At 31.9% G+C, this 22,500-nt stretch overlaps 1 protein-coding gene and 1 long non-coding RNA gene across 41 annotated transcripts in view; one reads left to right on the forward strand and one right to left on the reverse strand.

Moving 5' to 3' along the window:
- LOC106871599 (tyrosine-protein phosphatase Lar) overlaps positions 1-22,500 on the forward strand; it is a 591,306-nt gene that overhangs the window by 407,800 nt on the left and 161,006 nt on the right. For all 38 annotated transcript variants that reach the window (XM_089358891.1, XM_089358886.1, XM_089358869.1 and 35 more), the window contains one exon: positions 18,405-18,581. In XM_089358891.1, the coding sequence (XP_089215017.1) occupies positions 18,405-18,581 (177 nt within the window). The remainder of the gene's footprint in view (positions 1-18,404; positions 18,582-22,500) is intronic.
- The window catches only part of LOC128248924 (uncharacterized), a 126,972-nt gene that overhangs the window by 77,599 nt on the left and 26,873 nt on the right, over positions 1-22,500 (reverse strand). For all 3 annotated transcript variants that reach the window (XR_008265079.2, XR_008265077.2, XR_008265078.2), the window contains exon 2: positions 20,888-20,994. This is a non-coding gene — a long non-coding RNA (uncharacterized LOC128248924). The remainder of the gene's footprint in view (positions 1-20,887; positions 20,995-22,500) is intronic.

The following is a 22,500-nucleotide window of genomic DNA, read 5'->3' on the forward strand; positions in this document are numbered from 1 at the left end:
AACAAGACGGGGCTAAAAACCGATCCATAGGGGACTCCTATCCTATTTGCACACTAAACTCCTTGCTATACTCATTGGCAATTCTCACGCTACTGACAGCATCCCTGTACATAGCTTGTACTTATGTATATCTATATATGTATATATGCACATATATATGCAATATATGCATATATATATACGTGTATATATATGTTCATATATATGCATATGTATATATATTTACATGTGAATATATAAATGTGTGTGAGTACATATATATGTATATGTATGTATATATGCATACATATATACGTATGTATATATGCATATGTACATATATATGCACATATACATATATATGCACATATACATATATATATATATATAAATATATATATATATATATATATATATATGCACATACACATATATACACATATGCATATATATATATATATATATATATATATATATATATATGCATATGTGTATATATGTGTATGTGCATATATATATATATGTGCCTATATATGTGTATATATATATATATATATATGCATATATATGTATATGTGCGTATATATGTATATGTGCGTATATATGTATATGTGCGTATATATGTATGTGTGCGTATATATGTATATGTGCACATATATATATGTGTGTGTGTGTGTGTGTGTACATATATATATATATATATATATATATATATATATATATATATATATATACATATATGTATATATACATATGTGTATATGTGTATTTGTATTTGTGTGTGTATATATATATATACATATATACATGTATGTATATATACATATGTGTATATGTGTATTTGTATTTGTGTGTGTGTATATATATATATGTATATCCTACATTATCAGCACCACTCAGTGATTAGACATATGCGACTTCTAAGCTACTTAAAGCGTTTGTGACATTTTAACTTCTTCAAGCAAATTTACTGCAGTTACTGTTGAGAAAGAAGTCTTCCTTAAATCACATTTTAACAGAGTGAGATATACTAAAAACTTGCTCATGACATTAGCCCATGTATATATAAGTGTGTAGATATATATGACTGTATATAGTGTATATATGCAGATTAATCCTTCTCTGAAGGATTAATCTCAGAATCAAATAGCCAATTGGGGAAATTTAAATGATTTGACCAATAGGCACAAAGGGAAAGAGAACCAGTTTTTGTGTTTATTATTGGCATAATGACCCAATTCGCAAGACAATGTATATACATAAGATCGGGATGTAACTGTAGATTTGGTTGTTAATGTTACTTTAGCATTGCATCGTGAATGTATAATCTTTACATGTGTTTCTCCAACTTATAGTTTTATGTAACAATTGTTACAAAGACAGTTGAATAATCACCTTATAATACCAGATCATCAGAAACAAATAAATTTATGTCATTGTGTAGTACTGATTGTGACTAAGTAAACTAGAATACGCTGGTGAAACACATGTAAAGATTATGTAATTTATAGTGTAATGATTTAAAAAGTTTTTATTACTGAAACTGCAATTGTATGTTGATTTTAGATTTACATCATGTTATTTATTGAAACGAAAATTGCAATAGAAATTATAACCCTTTTCTTATCAAACCACTTCAAAATTCACCTATTTCTTTAATAAACACTTCTTGTTTTAAAGTTAGCCAAATTAAAATATTCCATCAAAATCTCCTGTAAATTTATGTTCCAAACATCAGCTTAATAATGCTTATTTTATTAAATTTCTAATTATTTTCAAAACTGATTGAAATAAAGACCATGTATTGCCATAGAAATAAGATAACAAAAAGGTTTAATATTTGATAGAAAGTTGGACATACATCTATTTACATGAAGTTCTAAGGAAATGTTAACTGCTATGCTATCTCATTTGAAATACTAACTTTTCAATATATATATGTGTGTGTGTGAGTGCTTTTTTAATGTATATGTGTGTATAATATATATATATATACATGTATATAAATATTTACATACATGCATAAATATGTATATGATATATATATATAAATATGTGTGTGTGTATATATATGCATATATACATCGTTTTATGAATAGGTATGTATGTACCTATTATATTTACACATGTATTTTATAGATGTGTGTGTATATGTATCTGTATAAGTATCTATATATGTATAAATCTGTATACATATATCTATATATAGATATATGTATATATGAAAATGCATATATATGTGTATATAATCATATGAATGACTAAATTACAACAGGTGTATAGCCCATTGTTTGTATTATAGCGCATTGTTGTACCATTCAAACCTTTTTATTCTTTACAAGCAATACACAATGCTTCAAGCAAACTACAATACTCTCGTATAATCATTTGTATATATATATATATATATATATATATATATATACACACACACACACACACACACACACACATATATATGTACGTACACATGTGTGTGTGTATATATATATATATACATATATATATATATATATATATATATATATATATATATATATATACATACACATGTATATATTTGTATATATGTTATATCTTTATAAATGTATATATATGTATATATATATAGATAGATAGATAGATAGATTAAGAAATAGGGTCAAACGCAGGTGCTATTCAAATCTTTATACTTTCGACATATGTCTCGAAGAAAACATTGATATTATTCTGGAGGGAATAAAATGATGTAAAACAATGTAGTTGTACACACACACACACACACACACACACACACACACACACACACACACACACACACACACATATATATATAATGTGTGTGTATGTTTTACTGTGTATGAGGATATATTTTTAAAAATGTATGGGCATATATGTATATCATGTATATATGTACAGGTGCAAATATGGGCATATAGTTAAATATGTTTCATGAGCACCTCATACCAAGTCCAGATTCAATCCCATTGTGTGGCACCTTGGGTATGTGCCTTTTACTATAAACCGTAGGTCAGCCAAAACCTTGTGATTGGATTTGGTATACTTTCTCTCTAACAAGAATAGTATTGACAGTGATTCAGGGTTTGGCTAGCTAGCTCATCTTGAGACTGTGCTTGATGAAATTAATTTTGTCTTTATATAGTTTCTGTTGAGATGAAATTTTTCTGGCGTATGTGGCATTCAGGTGAATGGCAATTAGGTTGTAGGTTAAGTTGCAATGGAGTGTTGGAGATATTTTTTATTGGCTGAAATCATTTAATTACATTGTCTTGGAAGGCTTCTGAGTGGGTTTTTTTTTTTCTGATCTCTTGAATACCACTTGGCAACTGCATGGGTACACCAGTTGTCTGTGAACCTTGCTATATGTTCAGCCTAGCTGAACTTATGCTTTTGGTATTCTGTGATCATGTCCATTCAATCCACTCCATTCCTAAACTACCTCATTTCAGATATGTCCTCTAAGTGACATTCTAAGTATGGATCGTTCCATGACCCTTTGCATCAGATCCAATTAATGTTCTCTCTTCATAGTAGACCTTAAAATGTATGACATGGCAACAAAATACATGCAGTCTGAAGGCCAAATAGAAGTGGGGGAGTGATGAAATTGAGGAGGTATTGGAATATATCTACTTAGGGCATGCAGTAATTATGTGCTGAGACATGAATGCTGAATCTCAAGCAGAAAAGCAGCAGGATAGACTGCATTTACCTCATTAAAAACTAAGCTGAAGAAGGCTGGCCATATCTGCCAGTCTCTTCAATAGCACTGTCCTACCTGTGTTCGTGTATGTGTGTATGTATGTGTGTGTGTATGTATATATAAGTATATGTACAGTTTTTTTTTAAATCAAAACTGAAGCTGGGAGTTTGTTTTGCACCTTGAGTTTCATGCCACTAATCTTCATAGTCATAACTTGCCTGAAGATTCTGTGCACCCAGGAATACTCTTTTTTTTTTTCTGACAGTGAACACTACATAGGTATATACATTAAAACACACACCTATACATATAATTTTATAATGCGTCTTACATGTGAATCTGCATTAATCTTGATGGCCCCTAGTTTTATTTAAACAAAAATTGAATGTTTATCTGATTAGCTGTTCAGTGCTTAAAAATTTGTGCACTAATTTGCAAAACAGGTAAAGGGTAGCCAGAGAAATTGCATCTGGCTGTAAAATCTTATCTCAATAACCTACCTGTAGCTTTGGAAAATAAACATTATATGAGAAAACAGTATATAAATATATATATAGATATATATATATGTGTATGCATATGTTTCATGTATATGCATATATATATATATTATATATATATATATAAATGTGTATGTGTGTGTAAGTGTGCATATGCATATATGTGTATAAATGTATGGTCCCACCCATGGAGGGCGGACATTAAACAATGATAATATGCATATATGTGTGTGTATATATATGTTTGCATATATATGTGTATATATACACAGTTATACATATATGTATACATATCTGAATATGTATTTGTATGATACACATTTTATGTTACCCCGTTGTTGTGACCTGAATTGAATACCAGTGGGGCAGTAGTGTAGCCCTCTCTCCTGTCAGCTGTTGTATCTCAGATGTGTTTGAAGAATAGGTAGGGGGGCCAAGCTTATATTTCTTCTGGCTTGTGATTATGTTGGCACCTAAAAGAACTTTTGAAAATTTGGTACATTGTACTTGCCTGCACTTGTTTTCACTTTCATATCTATATATATATGTGTGTATATATACATATATATATATGTATATATACATATATATACATATATATATATATATATAAAATATACATTTCATTTAAATTCACTTTTTCACCCCCTATTTATCGACATAAACCTCTTCATGTTTCTTTATATTAATTCAATTTAATTATAAATGGTCATTTGTATCCCATGTAATTTAATTAAATATGAAATTTGTTTGGAATTGAAATAATTTATTTGATTTAAATGAAAAAAAAAAAAAGAAAAAATAATTTGAAGTTTTGATGAAGATGTTTTAATATTGTATTATTCTTAAATATAATTGATGATAAATTGTGTTATTTAATTCAAAAATGAAAAAGGAATAACATGTAAAATAGGAATGATTTCTTGAATAACTTGCAACTACCAAATTGTATCAGCAGAATCCCAATTGTAAATCTACAGAAGCTACTAGAGTTAGAAACAGTTAATGACAAAATAAATATAAATCCCAGCTTTACAAGTAGGAATTTTCCTTTTTAAATCATATGACTTATAAATCTCAAGATAGGTGCATGGCTGTGTTGTTCAGAAGTCCACATTGCAAACCTGTGGTTCCTGGTACAATTTTACTGCAGCAGCAATGCCTTGCGAACTGAATTTATCTGATAGAAACTATATAAGCTAATTGTAGGTATATGCATGTCTATGTTATGGCTATATTAAATATATTTGATGGTGAAAACTAGTGTTGCATGCTTCTTACCATATACAGTGTCATGGTCTTTTGATCGATAGTGACATGAAATATTACAAGACTAAAGTATATACTTGGGTTAATATGAATAACAGAAACCCTTGAATGGGCTGCCCTAGTCATCATCAACAGCATCATCCAGTGTTTTAAATCCAGGTTTTGTCCCTGTTAATGGAGGTGGCTGGATCTACCTCAATGCCATAGCAACCGCCCTCACACCATCTCACCTGGTTTTTGGCGTCTTCCTAGACTGGCTCTGTGATCAAATACTAGTGACTGATGTAGCCATCAGGTTAGTTAGATCCTGTTGATCCATTCATCCCATACCAGCTTGGAACACAGATGTTAAATGATAACGACAACAACAAGTGTGTGTGTGTATATATATATATATATATATATATATATATATATATATGTATATATGTATGTATGTATAGATATATATGCATACATCTGTAAAATCCAGGAAGAACTTGCAGTAAACTTTGGCATTAGTAGTTATACAAACAGTAGAACAGGGCACCGCTGCATAGTGCCAGTGATCCTAGTATTGCCATCAAGATACAAGACCAAATATATCTTGTAACTTGAGTGTATGGCTCCTGCCCAATGTCTGTCACATCTTCAGTATCTTTCTCTCCTCTCTTTCTTCTCCTTCTGAGGAAGCCATGTTTCTCTTCTAATGCCAGACCTAATTCTGTCCCTCTCAGTTGAGGGTTCTTGTCCTGCAAGCTGTTTGGTGACCACACTAATACTGGTTGGCATTGGGAAGGGTATCCAGCTGTAGAAATCATGTCAAAACAAACAGCAGAGCTTGGTGTAATCTTCTGACTTGCCTCTTCCTGTCAGACCATCCTACCCATGCCAGCATGGAAAATAGTTGTTAAATGAGGATATGTGTGTGTGTGTCTGTGTTTACCCCCCACGATTGCTTGACAAGCTGTGTAGGTATGTTTACATTGTGATTCAGCAAAAAACCTGATAGAATATGTACAAAGTTGAAGAAAAAAATATAGTACTGGGGTCGATTCATTTGGTTTACCTGAGGGTGGGGCCCCCAGTGTGACCATAGTCTAACAACTGAAACAAGTAAAAGGTAAAATAAAGGCAATCAGGGTTCTTTTCCTCATGATTGGACATCTTTTCACGAAATGTCAAAAATGAAAAATGCTGCTTGTATGACAGTAACACTCATTTGGCATTTTGTGGCTTATAAAACATGTTTTGGCAGATTACCTATCAGAATTACATTATTACAGGGTAAGACTTTAAGCTGCATCCAGTAGTGGGGACCTTGGTATGGTAGTTTTGGGGTCTTAAGGAGTGTTGAACCACCTCCTAGCCACTATTGTTCCTAGGTCTTCTCTGATCTGGAGTAGTTGCACTTGTTAGGGTCCCAGCTATGGGTTAACTACCATGTGTGCTTTCTAAGACATGAGATGATGTCATGAAGGTTGATCTCAGAGACCTTGAACCACTTGAAGGAGCTGACAAAAGACCAAAATAACTGGTGATATTCAATTCTTCAAAAGACCTGCCCATGTTGGTGAAACTTATATATAAACAACTGAACTTGTTGCCTAATTCCTTCCTCAGGATATCACTATCACTCAACATCTCTCACTGCAGCATTTTGCTATTATAATTATATGAGAACAGGACAGCACACTTTACTTACTGTTCCGATACGACTTATTATTCTCAATTCATGGAAACATTTCATCGTTAATATTGTCCTCTCCACCAACATTTTACATTGATTACTCTCCTTGGTCACAAAATTATCTTTACTTCCCTACCACCGTAGATCTCTCACTCTCTACCATCTTACACCCTTACAACCTACCTAGACACACATTATCTGACTATCTATCTTTCTCTGAAAGACTCTCTCTCATTCTTCCTCTGTTAGTCATCTCTTCTTAGCTTCCTTACCTCAACTCATGTGTCATTGTCTATACCTCAACCTCATGTCTGCCATTCACTATATTCACCTCTCAACCCTCCTCAGTTGCTATAGCTGTCACCATGTATATCATCCCCTCAACACTTACTTATTTTATAAACCATGTGAGTCATTTCCCATGTCTAATCTCTCACTCACCCATATACTTTTATAGCCTTGACCTACCCACGAACCCTGCTCTCCTGTGCCCCCTCAATTCTACTCACATAATATTTTAAGGGTCCTCTCTCACACCTCCGACACCATTTTATCTCTTTCCAGTTCCACTCTGGTAGCTACTCTATAGCTAGAAACATATTCTTGCCCCTCCTCTTATACTCCACCCCTTATCTGGAGTGAAGCCATGTATGTGATGATAGTAGTCCCAGATGTGTCATCATGTGTAGAACCAACCAGGTCTGCCATTGCTTTTCATTGGGTTGTGGAATATGGCTAATAATATTGTACCATATAATATATACATGTGTGAAATATGCCAGGTAGTCATTTACTATAAGTGTAAAATGTGGTTTTGTGAAGTATTGGTAGTGATAGGTATTTCATATATTATAATTGTAAAGCAGCAATGGTGACATGTTATATGCTTTAACCCTTTAGCATTCAAACCAACCATATCCAGCCCAAATATCCCACTTGTTTCTTGTTCAAACTGACCAGATCCAGCCTCTCACATCTACCCAACAATGTCATTCTAAAGATAAGCAATCACTTCATCAAGATCTTGAATCTAAGAGATGTTCATAATTAATTTAAAACAATGTAAATTAATAAGCATTAGTTTACCAGAATGAACTGAATGCTAAAGAGTTGAGGTGAAAAGTAGCTATTGGTACTTGTCATAGTTTTGTTGTGAAATTCAGTTGGTGGTAGATGATTCGTACAGCACTGGCATTAGATTCATTAGTTGTTGGTGATTTGTATATATTATCTCTGGTTGTAGTTGTATTTTTCTACAATGCTGTGAAATGTGGCTATGATTAAATGAATCATATGTTAAAGGTGTTAATTATTGCTGGTGGTATAGTACAAGTGTAAAATATAGCTGGTGGAATACATTTTCTATGTATTGTAGTTATTGAAGATATTTCATACTTAACATGTTAATGTGGTGGTTATCATAATGTTGTAATGTTGTATAAGAGGCTAAACTAGAAGAATGGGAAATGAAAGTATAGTATATACACTGATGGAATGAAGTTTGACATATGGAATCATGGCAAGAAATAGAAGTAGGGAAGGGATTCAGATGAATGAAGAACTAAAATCAAGAGTAAATGGTCAGGAAGAATTTTTGTGGCCCATTTAAAATGTAGAGATGAGGGTATTGTCTGTTAACTCAACTCCTACTGCCATAAATAAAATTGCTATTGACTGTTGTACAAAAAATTTGGTTAGAACATCTACGTATGGTAAAATAGTTATTATTAACATTACAAAACTGACAATTATTATTTGGCAGGATTATTATTAACTTCAGACAAAATGGTTTTTGGTATTTCTTCCAGTTCTCTACATTCTGAATTCAAATCTTTCAAGGTCAACTTTGCTTTTTAATCTTTTTTAAGTTGATAAGATAAAGTACTTAATCAAATATTGCTTCTTCTGCCAAATTTCTAGCCTTGTGCCTATGTAAGAAATTGTTATTACTATTACTCAGCCAGTGTACCTTTATCTTGCAAAACGGGTTTGTTCCACTTAAAATTGGTGGCAGTGTTGGACTATACGTCCATATGATATTTGGTTCTTACTCTTCTACATTTTGAAGTAGTGCAAAACTGTTGCTTCTATTGATTTTGCCATATCAACTTTGCAGAGTTGATGTGGCAAAATACCAGGCATATAGTGTTGTGGATTGATGTATCTTCAGTATATTAAGAAAGAAAAATCCTCATTATTTCTGTTTGTTGCTACGTTCTAAATTCAAATTCTGCCAAGGTTGACTTTTGCCTTTCATCCTTTCAGAGTCGATAAAATAAGTACCAGTTGAACACTGGGGTTGATGTTATCTACTTAACCCCTTTCCCAGAATTACTGCCCTTGTGCCAAAATTTGAAGCCATTATTATATTTCAAAAATTTATATCTTTCTCTAGAATTATATTATAGAAAATTTAATTTACTTCGAATGTATTATCACTTCAATCACTGTCTTCAAATAAAAATTAAAATAGGGGTATTTTTTTTTTATTGTTTTCTCCCATAATTTTTTTTGTCTTTCCTTTTCGTTTTCTGCATTATCAGAAAATCCTTCATCAAGCGTAGTTAGCTGAAATGTTTAACAAAATTTGTAAAATAAGTTATGTTTGTTCACTGTGAGGAAAGGCAGGTTTGAGCAGAAAAATGCAAAATGCCATTCAAGGCACTGCCCTAAACGTCAGAACTTGCATCTCCTAAACAACACACAAACTTCTGTTATTTTATAAATTTTATTAACCGTATTTTGCTAAATGCCCTTACTAGCTTCCTCTAATTCTACTTTTTATTTTTTTTTTATTTGTCTTTTGCAATTTTTCTTTCCTGTAATGTGTAATAGTTGTTAAGTGGTAAACATCAGCTTTTTAATTAATATTATAAAGGTGAGCTTGGCCTCCTGTTAAGAGCCTAACCTTCATATCAAAGTTAGCTGTTTTTAATAAACTCATTCATATAATAACCAGAAGATTAGAACTATGTTTATTTTATGTTCTTTCTGTTTTGTTGAACAAAATAATAGAATATTGTATTGTTTTTTTGAAAACATTCATTAATCTGTATTCCATTACTCTTCAACAATGTTACTGCTTCAATTGCCTTACTTCAAGAACTTGTCAAACTGAGATAACAAACACTAAACAACTTTCCAATTAAAATCTTATGCAGGCAATTTTCAAAACCTGTTTATTGCCAAAATAAATATTTTACAATGAAGCTGTGTATTATTAAGGCTATTTATTTATTTATTATTGTTGTTATTATTATTATTATTTTAATTTGTTTTCATTTTTTAAAACTTGAATCTAGAATGTCATTTATTAAAGTTACATTTTGGGTTTTGCATATTAAGACTGTTCTAATATGCATGCAATTCATTGATAATCTAATAATTCCTAATATAATTTAATCTTAAAATTTCTATTGGGAGAAATTGGGATTGGGGAGGATTTTTTTGTTCTGGCTTGTGTGTTGTAATTCCTTACTTTGTACTGTCACCAGGTTTATATCTCTGAAGATTTTTACTATTCATAAGTTAGTTGCAAATCTATATTTCAATTGTTCAGGGTAAATATTAGTTTCTATTAAAGTTTATTCTCTTACTGAAACTATGAAGTGGCTTAATAACCTTGCATTGTTACTAATTGCTTAGGCGCAAGTTCTTACCTTACCTCAGCCTTCATGCTGTTTCTTCTAAATTACACATTATTCCACCTCTTTCAGATTGTCCTAATGAAACAGTACTTACTTCAAAAGTCGAATTACTAGCTGTAAATTTACCTTTGTTTTAGCTATTTAATTGTAAAATTCCTACCTAGTATGGAAAGCACAATTCATGTGCAGTACTTAGTTATAGAATTGGGATACTACACATAATTGTACTGTATTTTGTGTATCAGTTTGTAGTGAACGTTATAAAGGTTCGAAATTGTTTACATATCGTTTTACATCTTTTCATGCTGAGTATAGTTTAGAGCATTTTTCTCTTACATTTTATATATATATATATATATATATATATATATATATATATATATATATATGCACTATACACATATTGGTGGGGAGGTATTTAAATGTGTGTGGATGAATGCATTTAAATGTGCATATATATCTGTACATATATATATATATGTATAAATAGGTATATATGTGTGTAGATAAAATCAAGTTATGATATGTTTATGCTATATAAGGCACACATCAATTAAGCTACCACCATGGTGGATCTAATTTTTTGTTATTCACGGAGATAGAAATTGATAGGAGGGTAGAATAGAAATAGTATGGTATAGTGAAAAGGAAATGTGGTGAGTGATATATAGGCAGGATTTGGATGAAATAGACAAGAGAGGCTGAAGATGAATACTTAGGTATAAAATAGGGAAAGACCTGAGTATAGATATTAATTATACATCTCAGCATCCACCATTACTTCATCATTATCAATACATTTGCCACGCAGTCCCGGTGGTTAAGCCTTCTCCTGTATTGCAATCTCCACTACTCTGTCCTCTGCCTACCTCAAAATCCCTTTTCCACAGGTTCTGTCAGCCCTTAACACTTCTTTATACAGCTGTTGTCATCCATATTACATCACATGTGCAGTCATCTCTCTTGCACACTACATCTGATTGTTTAGCTCCATTTGTATTTTGTCATTCATTCACCATAATGTCATGCAACCAACAACACATGCTCACTTTATTTATTTCTGGTCTTCAGCAATCCTCTACACTCAAGGCCCACATCTCACTGACATACAACATCACACTTCATATATAAAGATATCAACCATTCTACACTTTGTTCTGAAGGATATATTATTTGTCACCTGCACTTGTTTCAACCCATTCTTATTCTTGCTATTATTTGCCACTATATTTTCAGGACACCCACCCCATTGGTAATTAGGTCATGTACATAAAACTATGCTATCGACTACTTCTAAGGAGCCTTCCTGACATTTTACTCTGTTTTTTGCCCGACTCCTGCCATCTAGAAATTATACCTTTTCTTTTAGCTTGGCTGTATCTCTCTTGACCTCGTCTGTGGTTTACATGGGGTACCCTTATGATATTTTTACCTAGTCCTCTGCTGTCTTCTTCCTTAGTTTTTATTCACATTGATCACTTGGTAATTTCTATTTTATCTGTCATCATCCGTATGCATTGCATATCCATTCCAACATGTTTGTGTCTCGTGCACACTGCATCTGATTAATCTCAGCTTATCTGCTTCATAATTCATGCACACTAATCTTACACATTTATCTGACCAAGCTTGTTTTATTTCTTCCCCACTTTTGAAAAACCTCGCATTCCGTACCTACATGTCACTGTCATGCAGTGTTACATGATATACATGATAGGGAATCTTTTTGTTAGATGATGTAATGGTTCACTGAGTTTTATCCAGCTTGGTCTTATTCTGGCCACTATACTTTGAAAACATGCTCCTTGAGTTGGTTACTTAGGTAGCTAAATCTTTCAGCAACAGTTTACTAGTACTTTATTAATTATTTGTGTGCATCTGTGACATATAAAATGCTTATTCATTGTCAGCCTTCCTATATCATCCTTGTACATCTTGTGCATGCACACACCTCTCCAAGAACATTATATGGAACTTCTGCCTTTTCTTTTCTGTATATTATGCATGGCTATTTCCCTAGTGGTCCTGTCCTACCCTCATGCTTCTTAATTCTAGGTTATGTTTCTTCTTCTTAAATTTTTTTTGTAAATCTCTCACAGTATCCCTGATGAGTACCTAGATCACCAGTATATAGAAGTTCCCATGGACAGCTTGTTTTTAAATCTTCTGTTACAATAATAGAAGAGAACTGAGCTTGGATGAATGCCTACCTGCACACTACATTCCTTACTGAACTCATTGTCAGTTCTCACATGACTGACTGCTTTTCAGTACATATTGTGCAATGCTCTCATAAGCCAGTATTTCCAGTGAATACTTTGAGACCATTAGGCTACAGCTTGTGGTATCCTTGTCAAATACCTTCTCCTTATCAACAGATTTTTGAAGAAATGTATTCTGAACTATCTAATTCTCTTGTAGTTGTCTCACTAGGTAGAAAACATCAGTAGTCCCTCAAGCTGCTGCATCTAATCTAAGCTGATTGTCTTCCTAATCTGTTGTGCTATGTAAATTTTTGTTACTTTTATAATTTGGTCTCTCAGTTTGATAGACCAAGGTTCATTCTTGAGCATCACCTTTGCTTTTAGAGTAGCTGATGATACAGCTGTTAGATATTGGGTAGATCACCTACCTGTATTACATGATTGACTAATTAGCTTGTGTACTACTTCACTACATTTTTCACAAAATTTATCATATGTGTATCTACATAGGCACATTCATTCGGTTGTTTTATTTCTTTTATAAACAAAAACATGAATGAGAAATATTGAAATAAATTAAAATTTTAGAAAGCCTTTAGATGTGATAATCTATTATACAATAACGTAAATACATTCCTTCTGTAGTTTTGAAGTGTAAAAGAGAAAGAATGAATTTACTTGATTATGTAGTTCAAGATAAAGGCTTTCTCATATTTAAATGAGAGAAACAGAAGTGTGTGTGTGCCTACATATATCTATGTATATCTGCATGTATCGTATGTATATGTGTGTGTTTTGTACTCATTTCAGGTTTTATGTTCTCCTGGGTTTAAAGGTGTTATACATTCTTTTGAGGAACAGTCAGTAGATGCAAATTATTCATCCTTTTCCGTCTCAGGTGTTAACTTTGGAGATGCTGGATAACAACAAAGCATTTGAAAAAAAAATTCGTGATAGAACATAAAAACATTGTATCAATTTCCTTAAGTACAGCTATTCAATATGAAATATTCGTTATCCATTAACTCCATTATGTCTTGCATCTATATATGAGAGGAGGGGAAATAACCCACCACTTGTATCTAAGAGTTACTGACCTTTGAAGAAGGCAGGTGCCTTTGAAAACAACCACGTTCTGTGTTTTTCTGTCTCATGACAATTTTTTACATCCAGTTTTTCCGGATATGTTTAGTTGAAAACTATCGAAGAACTTGTCTCTGTGACAACTAATGTCTCTGTGACAACTATCAAATATTTACAGTCATTCACTGGCTCAGTTTCTTTCTCCCTGTTCCCTCTCTCTGTTTTTCTTTTCCTATAAAACAATCACTACTGTATTTCCCAGAAAACAGTTTACTTCTGTGTTTTGCTCCTTTTTCTGTCTCTCCTATAGCTACAGCCTGCTCCTTAGATTAACCTCCTGCATGCACTTGTCCAATTTGAGATATTTAAGCCATTTAAGATTTCTTTTTTGCTTGGTTTGTAGTCAAAACTCTTTCTCTTGTTTTGTTCTGTGATATTTTTGTTAGGCTCCTACTATTACTATTAAACACTGCTAGACACATTGTAGTCCCTTCTCAAATTATTCAAGACTATAGTATATTTAGTGGAGGGCTGATTAAGGATTTGTTCATACTCTGGTGCTGGTGCCACATAAAAAGCATCCAGTACACTCTGTAAAGGGGAGACAAATGTTTTTAGTTGGAGTTATGAACTCTTTTTCAACAGGAAGTTTATGTCTGTTCCTAGAGAAATAAGGTCACTGAAGGGTATGTGCGTTAAGAAATGGTTGGAATTTCTCTATGAAAAGATTCTCCTTGTTGATTCTTTCTTGTGTGGAGATTCCTTATATTCCCTTTCTATCTCCAACTAAAAACATTTGTCTCCCCTTACACACACACTTCCTGTTTTGACACCACACTTCCAGCTTAACACAAACTTTTAACCCTTTTTTTAAACCTAACACAACTCTCAATTCTCATGCATCCTTATTTTTCCAACCATTATATACATGAACTACCGTTGAACTTCAAAAGCTCAAAGACAATATAATGTATTGGTATAGTTATTTTTTTATATATTATTTTCTTCATTTTGTACTTCTTTGTAAAAAAATATTTTCATTTTCCTTCTTGAAAATTTGCTTTCGCAATGAAAGCCGGTTAGAAATCTTTATTAAAACATGCTTCCAATTTAGCATTCTGCCTTATTCTTCATTTTCCTATTATTTCTCCACGTGCGGTTAACACAACCCCACTATTTACTGACTTATATATATATAGATATATTCCTATCTTTGTCTTTGTAAAGTTTATTTGTTTGTTGCTACTTCCTATTTAGCTTCTAATTATTTCACTGGGGACAACACAACATTGTAGACATCTTACCTTGACTTCCTTTTGACTTTAATTTCCAAAATTTTTGCTTTTATTTTATTTTTGTTATTAGCCTTTTTTTTTTAGTTTGGGTTCATGCCTTGTTTAATCTTTCACAGTGTACATATAAGTGTGTGTCACTGACCACTCTGACTTATTTTCTTAGCCCATTTTCCCTTTAATTACTGAAACCACCATACACCATTGATGTCCCCTGGTCCTTTTGTATATTTCAAAGTCTTATAGTTTGGCTGATGTCCAATGTAGACAACATTATACTGGTGACACCCATTGAGGCAGAAATGTGTTCACATCTCTATTCTTGTTTCCACTGATTGTTGATTCCTTGAAATTATTTCCCCTTCTCATTTGTCAGTGGTTGTACTTACTGCTAGGTGTTTATTTACCTTCTCTTACAGTGAATATTGTTTCAGTAAATCAAATAATTTATTTAGTGTGATATTAAGACTGTCTTTCATATTTATATTTATTATTTACTGAATGGCTAAGTTCACTAAAGCGATGTCCTTTTAAAGAGTTACTTTATTCTTTCAGACTTAAATATTTTACAGTATCCAAACTTATTTTCACCTGTATATACAACTGAATGTCCCCCCCCACACACACACACACTTGATTGCAATGGGTTGTTGCTCTATTTCTCTCTACTCCAGTTGACTCAAATTGCAATGTTCAACCTGAGGCTCTGGTAGATGGTGCTTGCCCAAGGTATCGTGTTTGCAAAGCAAGTGTCTTTACTACCCAGATATGCCTGAAAGTTTGCCGTTAGAAGTTTCTAGTTTGACTGTGTGTGGAACCTCCTGAGGTTTGGAAGTTGTCTTGTTTATAAGATTTTCAGCTGTAGGCCATTTTGTTTATAATCAAAATGGCTTGGGTTTCAACAGAATTATGGTTTAATCTGAAATCTATGACATAGGCTTCTCAGTAATGGCATCAAATGAAATTTGATTTGGGTATCTTAACATCAATAGTTATTCCTTTGAGATTTTTTAATGGTGTTTATCTTTCAGAAACCAGAAATAGCTTATTTTCATAACCACGCATAATCATCTTGTAATTGTTTTTACATATTCATTCCAGTTCATTTTGTGAGCACAAAATGAAAAGATGAATTACTGAATACTGTAAAATATATGAAAGTATGAAATGGTGATGGGGTTTTTTTTTCTGCCTTTTATTTGTGCTGCACTTTAATTAGAACCTTCATTGATCATCTTCAGATACACATATTTTCTTTTATATTATTACTGAAGCTGGAACTCATGTATGTATATCTGATATTTGTTGTGGATAATGATGATAGCATTCAGTAATATGGGTAGTGAGGCGGTTATCCAAGAGTGTCTGCATTTCATTTATAAGAGACCTTCAACTTCTGTTTTCTACTCTTCTTTTGGGGTTTTTTTTCGGTTATACATCTGGTTATTAATAATGCTGCTCCTAGATAAAATATGTCCCCACTCAGGCCCTTAGTGGCACACACTGTTCACACAAAGCATAGTAATGTTTCTAATTTTAGGGGTAAAATTATCAAAATATTTTGTAAAAAATATGTTTTTTGGACTAAACCATTGAACCGGCCGTCACTTCTCATGTTTCTGATGTTTTATCCGATCTCAGCTATATAGATTTTCTTAATGCAATAGGTATGTATGTTGTTTATGTTAGCCCCTGATGTTCTGAATTCAAATTTTGCCACAGTCACCTTGGCCTTTCAACTGTTGATATTTCTAAATCACTAAAGCTTTGTATCCTAAATTAAAAATCATTATAGAAAAAGATAGTTTTAGAAGGGGAAACAACTGTATAATATTATGGACAACTTCTCTGCTTGAAATTTGCTTTCAATATTATCCCTTCATCTTCCACACTATTATACTCTTGACGCGAGTTAGCTTTGTAAGTTACCTTTAATTGTTTAATACAAAGAGTTACGCTGAAGAGTTATTCCCCCTTTCAGATTTAAAGCTTGTTATAAACATTCTCAACTCTCACAAAGCTTCCTTCTAAATATTTCAATTTTCTGACCTATCTAACTCAGTCTAGAGGAAAGCGTTGCATGTAGTTGTAAAGTTGAAATTGATATCAAAAGATATGACTAGTCATATGAAGTAACAAGAACGATTATCTAGTAATATGTCATCAGTATCTCATTTACAAAAATTAACAATATTGACATAATTAAACATGTATCTGGCTGTGTGTATTTGTGTTGTAAGTGCTTTTTATCTCATCATTTGCATTTATCATTCTTGTATTATTCATTAATTTTCATCTTAAAAGCTTCAAGTGACAGCATTTTAAGCATTTCGCAGATAGTTACTATTAAAATCCTAAGAAACTTGTTCACTACATACAAAAATATATTGTAGTTATATTTAATGCAAATCTTTGCAACCCCTGTTTTCCAGTTTTTAATAGCAACTCTATGATAATCACAAATTCACGTTCTTTGTCTTTATTTGTTTTCATTAATCACCAAGAAGAGAGAAATATGTGCTTGTATGTGGTTGTGATGCTATGCTAATTTCTTCTTTTGTCTCTAGCCAGTCATTGAGTAGACCTAAAGTGAAAAGTGTTCCACCTATGACCAATCTATTTTGTTTGCAAGCAGTAAACCTTTCTTCGCTATAAAACAGTAGGATGTAATCTGTAGGCGCTTTAACTTCCATTTACAGCAGATCAACCAACCATATTGATACACCTTTATTGTCTTGCTTCTAATTCGTTACAACTTACTGGGTGAAGTGAGCTAATGATATATTGGCTTTAAGAATATTTCTTTATGGAGATTCAGTCAATTGCTTCTCTGATAAACTGGTAGAAATGCTTATTCCAAAGATATCAATTTTAGTTGTTTTTTGTTTCACATGTGTCAATTCAGGAAAATGGTCTGCATCAAGTTTGTGATAAAATCAACGTATTTTATCATATATCCATTGTTTTGGATTTGAAATATCTCCATTATTTTAATCTGAAAGTGTGAGAATTATTGCCCAATATATAATGTTCTGTTTTCTTTTTCTTTTCATTCCAGGAATGCCTGAAGGCTACCCTAGAATTACTGATCACCCATCATTAAAGGCTGTGGAAAAAGATAGGAATACTATCTTACAATGCCATGCAAAAGGGGATCCAAAGCCTTCAATAATTTGGTTAAGAGATTTCATCCCAGTTGACCTCAGCAATCCACGTTTAACTTTACTTGAAGGGGGTGAGTGCAATTGTTGTTCCCACATCATATATTTAGTATTTGTTGTTCTTTTAATGAAGTTTAAACAATGGAAACACTTAAGTGATTCTTATAATACTTATCTGAGATTCTATCACATTATTGTAGTAAAAGAATATAGGAAACTTTAAATTTTCAAAGTATCTAAATCTTTAACTCCACTTGAAATGTGTGTGCGTGCGTGCATGTGTCTGTGTGTGCGTGCGTGAGTGTATTCTCTCATAAATCTTTGCACTTGGTGATAAGATAAATTCCTTGCTTGTGTTGCTTGAATTATTGCCTTGCTTTTCAAATTTATATAAGTTGAATTTTGTTAAATAGACAGACTTTAGATATCTAAAACTTTAGACACCCTCACTTTTTTCCCTACCAATTATGGAATAATTAATGCTTTTTCTTTTTTTTTGCACATTTTATTCAATTATTTCAACATCAAAATTCATAATTTTCTTTGTTATAAATTGCTTGCAGTATGTTTCATTACATATTAAATTCATGTTTTTTTAAAATCTATATTTCTGTCAATTTGCACCCGGAACTGTTTATTTTTCACAACTTCTCAGAGTTTACAATCTAATTGTAATTAGATTGAATTGCTTTGATTTAAATTTTAATTAGTTTGGTAAGTCTAGTTCATTTCAGTTTCATTAAATTATATAAATAACATAGGAAATAAAACAAGAACAAAATCTTCTCCCATCTAATCTAGATTTTGACTTATATTCTAACATATAAGATAATAAATCCTATAATTATGCAAATATATATATTTTTATATTATTTCGTTTTATTTTTATTGTTGACAACAATACCTATATCTCTAAAATAAAAAAAAGTTAGTCAGGTAAATTTGTTTCCTTAGAAGAAGAAAAAAAAGGGCGGGGGGTGGGTGTTCTTTTTTAACAATATAGTGATGATTAAGTTCTGACAAATAATTGTTAATAATTTAGTTATCTAAGGTGATGATATGTCAGATTCGGTAGCATGCTGGGCAAAAAGCTTAGCTGCATTTCATCCATCTGTGTTCAAGATTCATGTAATCATAGTTATAGAAGTGAAGTGAGCAATAACATTGCTCTCTTTTAAGTAGAGGTCCATAATAATTCCATCTAGTGAAATTATATCTAAACTTGTGTCTACTTATTTTAGTAATTTAATATCTGTGCTATGTAATATCCATTTATAGCAAATAAAAATACTCACAATGACATCTCTGTGATGTTTGAAAAATTTCTTTTTAGGCTAGGAACATTGAAAGCTTTAAAAGCAGCTGTGTTATCATTGTGAAAGGTAGTTTGCTGCTTAAAACAGAGCATGGATAATTAGCTTTTAACCCTTTAACTGTGAAAATTAAATTTCATGGTCATTCTAGTTATGATGTTAAATGTTTACCTAAAAAAATAGAACTGATATTTTCTGCAAGTAATGTTGCCTTAATAAACTTGACATATCTCAACAATAAATGGTTTCAAACAGGAAACTCAACAAAAATTAGATTTGCATATAAAACTGCTTCCCGCAGTTTAGGGCAATGAAATTTTGAGAGGATCTATCTGATTTCTGCAGTAAAAGGGTTAATCACTCACATTATCCAATTTCCGATTAAAACCTCCAGCTTACTCTTAATATGCATTATTTTCATCACCACTTCATTAACATTTGATTGAAAACATTTTTTTAATCATTTTCCACAACGTGTTCTGCTATAATGATCAAACAAGTGCATGAATAGTGCGTATTTTTACTGATAATCCATTTTAATCTGTGAATTTATATGATGAGGAGTTGAATAAAATAAATCAATAGGATTTGTTAAAATATATTGCGAGGACTATCAAAGTTTTGTCCCTTAGTAACAGGTGTTGTCTCCCCTGTTTATTTCTCGTGCGGTGGAGGATACACGGGGCAATAACTCTTCTTTGATATAATTGCTTGTGGCATTTCTCCAGAAATTGAATTGGAAAACATTTTCGGTTTAGTAAAAAGTCTTTTTACTAAAGTCTTCACTTAAGTAAAAAGTAAAAAAACAAATTCATAATAATGATAATTGACCTGTTTATTAATTAGCATTTTAATATTTATTTAAATTTCCCATAGACTATATTTACTTAATGGTGGAATTCAGTAGGTGTCACATTGTAAATTTCACATGTATCCTCTACAACACACTCCTTGTTGTTATGTTATGAAATATTGACATTCAAAATTAGAATCTTACGAAGCACTATATATATATATATATATATATGAATAATTTCAATGTTATCAGATTTTATATATACACATACCTGATTCTCATCAGCTACTTACTGAAAATTTCCTGAAAAGTGTCTTTTATTATAACGACTAAGTTCTTGCTGTATTATCTCTGTGAAAGGTAGTTCCTGTTTAAAAGCTAAAAAGGAAAAAAAAACAAAACAATTTTTAGTTTTTTTTTTAAATAAAAATATGTCTTTTAAATAAACTCTTTAGATTTCACTGTAAACACATTGCTCTCAACTAATTATTTATTAATTCCGTCTGTTAACTTTTAATGTTTTATTTCTATCCTTTATGTTGGTGCCTTTGCAGTGTTTTTTTTTGTTTTTGTTTTGTTGTTTGGAACAAAGAAAATTGGCTCCTACATAGCAAAGAAATAGTGGTACACACATACACACAACGTTTTTTAATTCTTTTGCTGAGAAAGAGGGGCAGCGTCTGTAGTCATTGCAAACCCTATAACACTGCCAAGGCTGCTATGTTTACTGTTAGTGTCTCTGAGGAATATGAGCTTAGAAGATGTAACTTTCTGCAGTTGTGTTGGTAATGCAACAGAACATGTGCTTTTAAGTCACAGTAGCATCTATGTAGGAGAAGAAAGAATTGACCAAAATGTTTTGAAGTAAGGACTGAAAAAAAGTAGTGAAGAAGAAATTTTGGAGCAATGTGGTTGGATTTGTATAGTTAGCTGTATATATACACAGCTTCCGAATTGTGAAGAGCTGGTAGCATGCACTCTTGTGTTGTAGTAACAGTAGAAAAGATATTAAGAAAAAACTGCATAACTTTGAAGTAGTGGTTGTTGTATATTTTTTCTTTGACTAGCTTTAGTCATCACACCCAAAGACTACCCTGAGGTAATACCCTTCATATGAGGTGCAATTGTATCTTGGTACTTTGACAAATTACCTTTCTGGGAGACATAGGAGATGTGGTCAATAATGTTTTTGCAGCTGTGTAGTCCCAGATTACTATTATTAGAAATTGTTGAAGCTGAATTTGAGATTTTCCCCTCTCTCCAACTGTGTTGGATCCTGTGAAAGGAATATAGTTGTTTATCACTAACTCATGCATGTTTCGCTAACAGTCATTACTCAAGTTTTAAAACATTTTCATGATCTTTTTGTAGTTATTTTAAATAACATTTTATTGTGATTGGTTGTTCTTAATATCTTAAAATAATTGTTGAAATAAGTTTATAAAGAAATGTGAATAATATGTCTAATACTAAAAGTTGTTCCATTATCAATATACTGGAAACAGATACCATAATGATACTATTGTCAGTGTTAAATAGTGGTAAATTTACTTGGGTCATGAATGGACAAATCAAATTCTATTACATTTATAAGCAGACATTGAAATAGAAGATGATTTTAAATGTTGATTGTAATTTTTCTTATGTAAAATAAGAAGTAAGAAAAGCTCTTATAGTTTATAAAATATCACAAAAAAGGGAAAAAACTGTGTTACTTGTTAGATTTAAAACATTTCTGCTCATAATTATTTACATAGTTTCAGTTAATTTTAAAATTAGAAGTTCCTTGTGAAAATTGTATTTTGTAGCAGTTATGTTATGGGTGTGGTTATTTCTATAATGTTGACTTTGACTGTTCTTTAATGGACACTCTATGAAGAATAG

The sequence above is a fragment of the Octopus bimaculoides genome, chromosome 10 (genome assembly GCF_046866305.1).
Source record: "Octopus bimaculoides isolate indiv1 chromosome 10, ASM4686630v1, whole genome shotgun sequence".
NCBI classification, from domain to species: Eukaryota; Metazoa; Mollusca; class Cephalopoda; order Octopoda; family Octopodidae; genus Octopus; species Octopus bimaculoides.